Below are 9,437 nucleotides of genomic sequence, written 5' to 3' on the forward strand. Positions count from 1 at the left end.
CATGATACATTAGGCTACTGTAACGTATCGAGCCTGTACAGATGGACTTTAACTCACAGAATATTTTCACACAACACCTACTTTAATCGTCTTGTGGCAAATATGCTCGTCTACAGACAGTCCTGTTGCTTGAAAACCTTTCGGTAAAAAGCTAAACTGTACACGGAAAGTTATTTTCTTAGATCATCATCCTTGCGCTCAGCTGGTCCTGATTCCACGTGTTCTTACATCAGGACCACCTCAGCTGCGGCACGCTATTGGGTGCGCCACAGTAGGGCTTTCAACGCTCTCAGCCAGCGCACCTCCTCATCCTCACTGGCATTGAGGTCAGAGCAGAGGAAGGCGAGAGATTCAGTGTGTGTGAGCTTTTACCTGGAAATGTATGCGTTTTTGCTACATAGTTTGTGACTTTATATTTTCCATTGAGGTAACATCGTTTTAGCCTAGTCGGACTGATCATAGACCACATTGCGCATTGTGCTGTGGAGATGGTGAGTGTTCCGGACGCAGTTGTTCTTCAAGATGGGGAGACTGTAGTCGAGGAGCCAATGGGACCTGAGGACTGCAGCGAGATGGCGATGGAAGCTCGGTGTCGGGCTGGAGATGAGAAGGCTGACCGGTGGCGGTCTCTGGGAATCATATGGAGAAACGTTATCCTCATGGCCCTTCTGCACATCGGGGCGGTGTATTCCATCCTTGTTATCCCCAGAGCGAAGCCCCTTACCTGGGTCTGGTGTAAGTCTTATCTGCCGGAGATAACTTGCAGTGTGGAGGCTACCACTCATAGCGTGCTTGTGCAACTTCTGGAAATTACCATTGCAGTCGGTCGGTGCAAGCAGATGCCACTGAAAACGTGATGAGATGCATGTTATATGTAGCCTACCCGACTCCCAAAGTGTATGCTATTTATGTTAACACATTTATGAGTAAACAAAGGAGATGCCAGCACTATAAATAATGATTAGTATTGCGCTTGTGAATTGAATTACTCCTTAATGCGCCTGTGAATGGAATTTGACCTAAAAAAAAGGCATATTGTGTTTTTTCAATGTTATAGAGCAGAGTAACCTGTCTTCTTACTCTGTAACCAACTATTTTAGAGACAGTAATTCCTCTGATTTCATAACTGGAAAGGTATTGTCATAGACGTTTAATTCACGTAAGCAAATGTGTAGATTTTTTACATCTTTTTTTGTTGTGAGAGCTTTCAGTGAGATAATTGAGATGACAACTGAACATCTTGAACAGATTGTTCCTTCAAAATGTAGTGGCGTCAAGTACGCACCATGTCAGAAACAGCAGGCATCTTGTTTTATAAGGGTTTCTAAATTAAACCTGTTTAAACGATTAAGTGAGAAAGTGTGTTGATGACCTAAAACATGAATATATGGTAGGTAATATCCGAAACGAATTAAAAATAATCATTAAAAATCAAGTGTTATCATCTACCAAATTACCATGTTATAATTATTAGCTACATCATAATTTTGCGCTATTAAGATATTAATTGATGGATAACCATAATCTGTCATTTTTTTATTTTCTTGGAAAACGTTGAAGCTGAACCATGTCCAGTCACAGTGTGTCTGTACCACTCTGGGTGGGTGTTTACCATGCCCCAGTCACAGTGTGTCCGGCCCTGTATGGGCAGTGTCTGTACCACTCTGGGTGGGTGTTTACCATGCCCCAGTCAGTCATCACAGTGATGCACTGTTCCTGGAAACAATTCCACAGAGGCATCAGACAGCACAGCTCTCCAAGTGGAACCCTTTTCATTAGTCTAGTCATTAATCGTTTGAACAGGAGGGACACTATTTATAGCTGCACAGCCTCCGGTCTATGAGCCTTCATTATTCAAAAGCACAATTTTTTTGTGGAACTGGGTGCCGAACAGGGAGATTTGGATGAGCATAAACTCTCAGCCTGGTATCCACCTGTGACATTTACTAACCTGCTCGCCCTGCTGCTATCCTGGACCAGGCCTTTCTTGTAAAATAAATGTAATCTCAGTGAGACTAACCCAGATAGATGAATGTCAAATAAAAGAGAGGAATGTGTTTTTTAAAGATGAAACTGTTGTGTGCTCAGGTGTGTAACAGGAGGGTATTCACCTATATGTTTATTCATATTTTTTTTATGACTGTCGTGTCTTCTGGTGTGTTGTTGTTGCAGCCTATGTGTGTTTCATCGTGACAGCCCTGGGGGTGACAGCAGGGGCCCATCGGCTGTGGAGCCACCGCTCCTACAGGGCCAAGCTTCCTCTCAGAGTCTTCCTCGCAGCCGCCAACTCCATGGCCTTCCAGGTTAGTTCATGTCCTCCATCCCTCTCTCTCCCTCCGAACTGTTGACATCCCCTGAAGATATGTGTTAATTAGTTCAGGTGGGAGTCACTCATTAGAGAACCTTCATAAAGCACAGGGGATAAATATACAACTTCAATGTAGTATCGTATCGCTGGTCTTTCTGCCCTTTCAGACACATAAAAGACGTCAGAGTTTTTGTAATACATTTCTAAAACAGGTAGATATTAATTGTTTAATATCTGTACTTCAACAAATCAAAAGCTATTTCTTCCGAAGTCTCTCTGCGGCTCTGTTGCGTCATGTCAGCATTACCTCTGAGGAAAGGACCAAAACACAACCCAACAGACAAACTATAAACCTGAGCTGAGTTTCTTCCCTCTGGAACACATGACCCCATTTGAGTTTCAGCTTAATGAATCTAATTAAGTGGCTGACCGTTGTGCTCTCAGTCTCCTCCCAGGACCTGACATATATTACACCACTGGTTTCTAAAGCAGGGAAACAATGGCTGCTGTGGGAAGTCTCCTGGACAGAAAGAATAGTGGTGTCGTCATGACTACCCAGGTGCACTGTGAGATACTTGTCTAGAATAGCAAACTGTAGATGATGTCATGTCTCTCTTTCACAAATAAATCATGAATGTCCACCAGAAACTGAATGTCCTCTTTATGTAAAACTTGCCTGAATGCAGGATTCAAAATGTTCACTTCGCACATTTTCACACATCGTTTTCCTCCTCTCTTCCCCAGAATGACATCTATGAGTGGGCGAGAGACCACCGTGTGCACCACAAGTTCTCAGAGACAGATGCAGACCCCCACAATGCAACACGAGGCTTTTTCTTCGCTCACATTGGCTGGCTGTTTGTGCATAAACACCGCGATGTCATCGAGAAGGGAAGAAAGCTGGACGTCACTGATCTCCTGGCTGACCCCGTCGTCCAGTTCCAGAGAAGGTGGGTCCACTGCCCCATTTCACATTGACCCTTAGCCCTAGCTCTAGCCCTGTTTGATTGACCAGAACACAACACCCTAACTCTGCCCTTGTTTTACCATAAGTTGAATACAGATATCACAAGTTACTCTGAATAAGAGCTAAGATATACTCTCCTCTCTTCCCTCTCACCTCCTTTCCCTTTCTACTATTTCATCCCAGGTATTATAAGACCTCAGTCCTGATCATGTGCTTCCTGGTTCCCACTGTGGTTCCCTGGTACTTTTGGGGTGAGACACTGTGGAACTCCTACTTCCTGGCATCCATCTTGCGTTACACGGTCTCGCTCAACGTCACCTGGCTGGTGAACAGCGCCGCCCACATGTACGGGAACCGGCCGTACGACCAGAACATCAGCCCCCGCGAGAACCGCTGGGTCACCTTCGGAGCCATCGGTGAGTCTGGCTATGACCTGTTATAACATGTTATAACTCCTGTACAATGTCTTATATTGTAGTGACTGATACTGTTGCTGTATCTAGGGTCACTCTTCATTACTGCTGTGACTTGTCTGATATATTGTCTGATGTTTTACGATTCAGATGAATGGACTGAAATGACTGGAACTGTATGCAAAATAATACATGACATTTGTACTTCCACTCCCCACCTATCCCCTATACACATACTCCTAGGTGAGGGTTTCCACAACTTCCACCACACTTTCCCCTTTGACTACTCGACCAGTGAGTTCGGCCTGCGCTTCAACCCCACCACCTGTTTTATCGACCTCATGTGCTGGATGGGCCTAGCCAGCAACCGCAAGAAAGCCTCCGTGGAAACAATACAGTCCAGGAAACTAAGGACAGGGGATGGGAGCTACGGAGCGGTCAACAGCACACAAGATAAAGAAGCATGAGTGGTGGTTCTCACTGAACCAAGTCGTGGTTGAGAAGTCCACGGTGAGACGTCAATATATTCTTCGACCGCCACTGCATTATGATTTCTCATCATGTTTCGTCTGCTATATTTTGTACTTTGTTCTTTTGGATCCCTGAATTCTACATTATGTTCTGACACAAAGGTGTCGTTTTTGACTCACTGGTTAGTTAATCCAAGGTTTAGTCTGGAAACCAAGACAACCAGACACCTTTTCAAATCACAAAAATGGAGAAGGGTTTCTAGTGCAGGGTGACTGGTGGGGAGGCATTATAAAAGATGACTCCTGCATTCAGGATACACATGCTGTTTATTGTCAACGTTTTGGTTGTCGTGTCTTCAAAAAGGTCACGACCGAAACGTGGACGGTAAATGTCAGTCACATGCAGAGGTAATGGTGTATGGGAGTTAACTTTATATGTTTCGACATGTTTACCAGAACGTGACGTAAGGGAGAGAGGAAAGGTCCCTGGTGTGTTCCCTCTAGCGTGGAAACTCACGTCACCTGTACCAAGTCCCCACCCCCCTTCCATCCTTCATCACATCGAGATGTCATTAGGCGGTGTGAAATAGGGCCGCTGGTTGCGGGGAACATTTATTTTATTCCCTTGCCTTACCATCAATCAGAATGTATCGCCTGTGATGTATAACTTGTCTGTTTCCCTCCACGTTCAGCTTGTCTGCGAGACACAGACATGCGGAATAAAGCAATGTCTAAGTAGACGTCTGAGAAGCAGATAGATGACTGAGGAGGTCAGATAGATGACTGAGGAGGTCAGATAGATGACTGAGGAGGTCAGATAGATGACTGAGGAGRTCAGATAGATGACTGAGGAGGTCAGATAGATGACTGAGGAGGTCAGATAGATGACTGAGGAGGTCAGATAGATGACTGAGGAGGTCAGATAGATGACTGAGGAGGTCAGATAGATGACTGAGGAGGTCAGATAGATGACTGAGGAGGTCAGATAGATGACTGAGGAGGTCAGATAGATGACTGAGGAGGTCAGATAGATGACTGAGGAGGTCAGATAGATGACTGAGGAGTCAGACTGAGTGGATGAGTATTACTGGTCTCTGACTGATTCAGTCTTTAATGATCATAGATTCTCTGAAAGCATAGAGGTGAACTAACGGACCGTGGAAGAAGTGGCGGGTAGATATTCAATATATCAGTCAAAGCAAGGCCGTACTGCAGCTTCCATGGCGACGAATTAGTCGTTTAAAAACGCTCGCAGGAACATTTCAGCGTTATCTACTCACTATGCTGAAAGTTCAGTCTCCACATTTACACGACACCACTACTCTCAGGTATAAAACAGAAGTCGTTCGGTCACGATGTACTTCGTAGTGGGAGCGATTCAGATTTGAATTCAATACAAGACAGAACACGAGAAAAAGACGTGAGGTACGAGAGCATGTACCGAACTTTGATCTATCCCTTTGATGAATTGATTCCACTCTATTATTATGTGTAATGAGAGATAACATTACCATAGGACTTTTATTACTACTCTACTGTACTATATAGTATTGTTGAGAGATAAGCTCGTCTGTTATATGCCTGTGTTTTCCTCCCCCAGTGGTGGAATGACTGTATTTGTTTGTATTCTATACCTGTCTTGTGTGGGTTTTATACTGTGTCGATATCAATAGCCTATATATTATTGATTTGGTTGTTTAGTTCTTATTGGACACACACATACAGTTGTGTTTTGCTAACCTTGTGGGGACACACAATTGATTCCCATTCAAAATCATATTTTCTCTAACCCTTACCCTAACCTTTAACCCCTAATCCTAATTCTAACCTTAACCCTAAACCCCTAGAAATAGCCTTTTTCCTTATGGGGACTAACAAAATGTCCCCAGTTGGTCCATTTTTTTCTTAGGTTACTATTCTTGTGAGAACCCCTGGTTAAACTCATACACACACAGTCTTGTATAACTAACCTTGTGGCGACACACAATTCAGCCCCATTCAAAATCATGTTTTCCCTAAACCCCTAACTTTACCTGAATCCCAAAACCTAGCCCTAAAACTAAACCTAGCTCCTAACCCTAATTCTAAACTTAACCCTAAACCCCCTAGAAATAGCATTTGACCTTGTGGGGACTAACAAAAGATCACCAGTTGGTCAAATGTTAATTTGTTTACTATTCTTGTGGGGACCAGATAAGTAAACACGTCCAGATGGTGGAGTTTCCTTTGTAGATGACTGGATCCGGCTGAGAGGATACATATGATTAAACTGATGTGTGGGTAACTGAATGTCTATAGAGTATCATCGTGCCATTATTATAGCTTAGAGAAATGATTTAATACAGATGCTTTATGTGTGCGTTTGTTGACTTTGTGCCATGCGTTGGAGAGGGCTTTTCAATAATCAACTATAGTATAGGGGAGAGTGGGGTAAGTTGAGCCATTTTTGACATTCAGCATCACTCCATCAAGGGAAATATAGTATTGTTTCTAACAAAGATACCGACATACACTGAGTATACAAAACATTAAGAACACCTGCTCTTTCCATGACATAGACTGGCCAGGTGTATCCAGGTGAAAAGGTGCTGGTGCTGGGTTTTTCACACTCAATAGTTCCCCGTGTGTATCAAGAATGGTTCACCACCCAAACGACATCAAGCCAACTTGACACAACTGGGGGAAGCACTGGAGTCAACATGGGCCAGCATCCCTGTGGAACGTTTTTGACAGCTTGTAGAGTCCATGCCCTAACGAATTGAGGCTGTTCTGAGGGCAAAAGTGGGGGTAAGGATATTGTGTATCTATGGAAAAATCTGAATTCATTTTAAACATTAGTTTTGAAAGCAAAGCTTGTCCAAAAAAAGTGGTATCTTGACACAACTTACCCTGAGTATGAGGTAAGTTGAGCCGCGGAACAGGGTAAATTAAGCCGTCTACAAACTTCTGTACTGAATTAAATATGACCACTACCTTTTTAAAACCATTGTCTTTTAATCATTTTAAGCAGATTTGAACACAGGCTTAACACTTAACAAAGACTTTGTACTTTAAAAAAACAAACACTTTTAACATAAGCCAAGCCCTGTTGTTACCTCATATCCCAGTGATAATGTCCTGCGTTACGCCTGGGACCAAACATTTCAATTGGCTCAACTTACTCCATAGCCATTAGCTCAACTTGCCATTGGCTCAACTTGCCATTGGCTCAATTTACCCCATTGCCATTGGCTCAACTTCCTCCAAGGCAAACATTTTCATGCTGGTTTAGGACCTCATATTGAAGCTTAGAGAGACCCTAACTGATGTATAGAACAATCTTTAAATGATCTACTTTGGCTTAGATACAAGCATAATTAAACCTCTAACACAATAAATTCATTTGACCTGGTGAAAATGTGTTTTTTGGACCTAACTTGCTCACCACTTTTTCCATTTGGTTACTTCCTTCAGACTTCATGAAACGATGACCTCTTCCTAAACATTGGGTCCAATGATACATTTTGTGTATGGTTTTCGAGAACCTTAACGCAAATCTTCCCCGTGTTTATGTTTATTGTCTGGAAAAGCAGCTGATGTCCCTCCCAAGTCCTCTGAGGATGGAGTAACGTTTGTGTGCATTTTATTTTTCATTTCAAGTACAGAAGATCTATTATGGTTTTACTCTATACCCATTGGCAACATGCCAACATAACACGATTCCATTATAATAGCATAGTATGCATTAGCATAATTGAATACAGCAGAAACCCACATACTTGGGAGACGCACCACAAGTGGCCTGCTCTCACGTCACACAGGCTATAGTGTAGGATAGGACAGCTTGCGTGCTGAAAACAAGAGGCGTACTGCTATTACTCTTTCCTACGGAGCATGGAAAAGATGTCACGGGGTTGACAGGTCAATACATTCCATTCAATGGGAAAATATGTGTCACAGGGTTGACAGGTCAATACATTGCATTCAATGGGAAAAGATGTGTCACGGGGTTGACAGGTCAATACATTGCATTCAATGGGAAAATACGTGTCACGGGGTTGACGTGTCAATACATTGCATTCAATGGGAAAATACGTGTCACGGGGTTGACGTGTCAATACATTGCATTCAATGGGAAAAGACGTGTCACGGGGTTGACACGTCAATACATTGCATTCAATGGGAAAAGATGTGTCACGGGGTTGACGCGTCAATACATTGCATTCAGTGGGATGATTGTCACAAGGATGATGCTTATGTCAATCCATTCCAGTCAATGGGAATAGATGAGTGTCAACCAGTTGACGCTTATGTCAATGTATTGCGTTCAATGGGAAAAGGTGTTGTCACAGGTTTGATGCGTATGTCAATACATTGCATTCAATGGTAAAAGAGGAGTGTGACAGGGTTGACATATGTCAATACATTTATATTCAATGGGAAGAGAGCCACAAGGATGATGCTTATGTCAATCCATTCCAGTCAATGGGAAAAGACGAGTGTCAACAAATTGATGTTTATGTAAATAAATTCCAGTCAATGGGAAAATATGAAATGACGAGACTCAGACAGACATACATGTCTCTTTCTCTCTCTCTATTCTCTAATCCCCCTCTACCTCTCTCTCCTCTTTGATTCACTCTGTCTCTTTCTCTCAAGCTCTTCTTTACCTCCCTCCCCCTTCTTGTACCACCTATCTTTCCCTGCTTCTCTCTCCTATCTCTTCCCCCCCCCCCTCCTTGACCCTCTCCATCTTCCCTCCTCTCATCTCTCTCTGTCAGTTGACTCTCCCGCTCCCCTCCCTCCTTCACCCTCTCTATTTCTCTCCCTCCATTATCTCTCCCTCCTTCATTCCATCGCTGCACCTCTTCTCAATGGGTCGCAATGGGTTGTGCGCAAGGACGGTTAGCTAGCGCAATTGCAGACCACGGATGCGTCATGGTTATATGAGGGCTGTAGGAAATGCTTTCCTCTATGGAAGAAAGGCCTTGTTCTCTTGGGAACAAAGTTTTCACTGTTGAAGAGTTCCTTTCACATGGTCCGGCTTGCAAAAATATACATCTCACACTCATGGTTATGGGCTTAAAAAATAAGACAACGGTACCATGTCAGATATAGAGTTGAAATGTATTCAATTATGAGTTTTCATCCCAATATTGTACATCATATACACATCACAGAAGACTGAAATAGAACAAAACCGTTCAACATAAAAACACTGGATTTTCATCAGTCTTTATTCATTATGAAAAATATTAATGACATTCCACCCATGAAGCCAAAGAGGGCGCTTTTGGTCA

General features: G+C 43.1%; 1 protein-coding gene across 1 annotated transcript; it reads left to right on the forward strand.

The window, feature by feature from the left end:
* Nucleotides 1–231: 231 nt before the first annotated feature.
* LOC111961341 (stearoyl-CoA desaturase 5-like) lies at nt 232–7,643 on the forward strand. The gene is made up of 5 exons (XM_023983531.2): nt 232–735; nt 2,173–2,303; nt 3,053–3,258; nt 3,459–3,691; nt 3,932–7,643. Exons 1-5 carry the CDS (start codon nt 489–491, stop codon nt 4,153–4,155), a joined length of 1,041 nt encoding a protein of 346 aa, XP_023839299.1. The 5' UTR covers nt 232–488; the 3' UTR covers nt 4,156–7,643.
* The last annotated feature ends 1,794 nt before the right edge of the window (nt 7,644–9,437 follow it).

The sequence above is a fragment of the Salvelinus sp. IW2-2015 genome, linkage group LG4q.1:29 (genome assembly GCF_002910315.2).
Source record: "Salvelinus sp. IW2-2015 linkage group LG4q.1:29, ASM291031v2, whole genome shotgun sequence".
NCBI lineage: Eukaryota > Metazoa > Chordata > Actinopteri > Salmoniformes > Salmonidae > Salvelinus > Salvelinus sp. IW2-2015.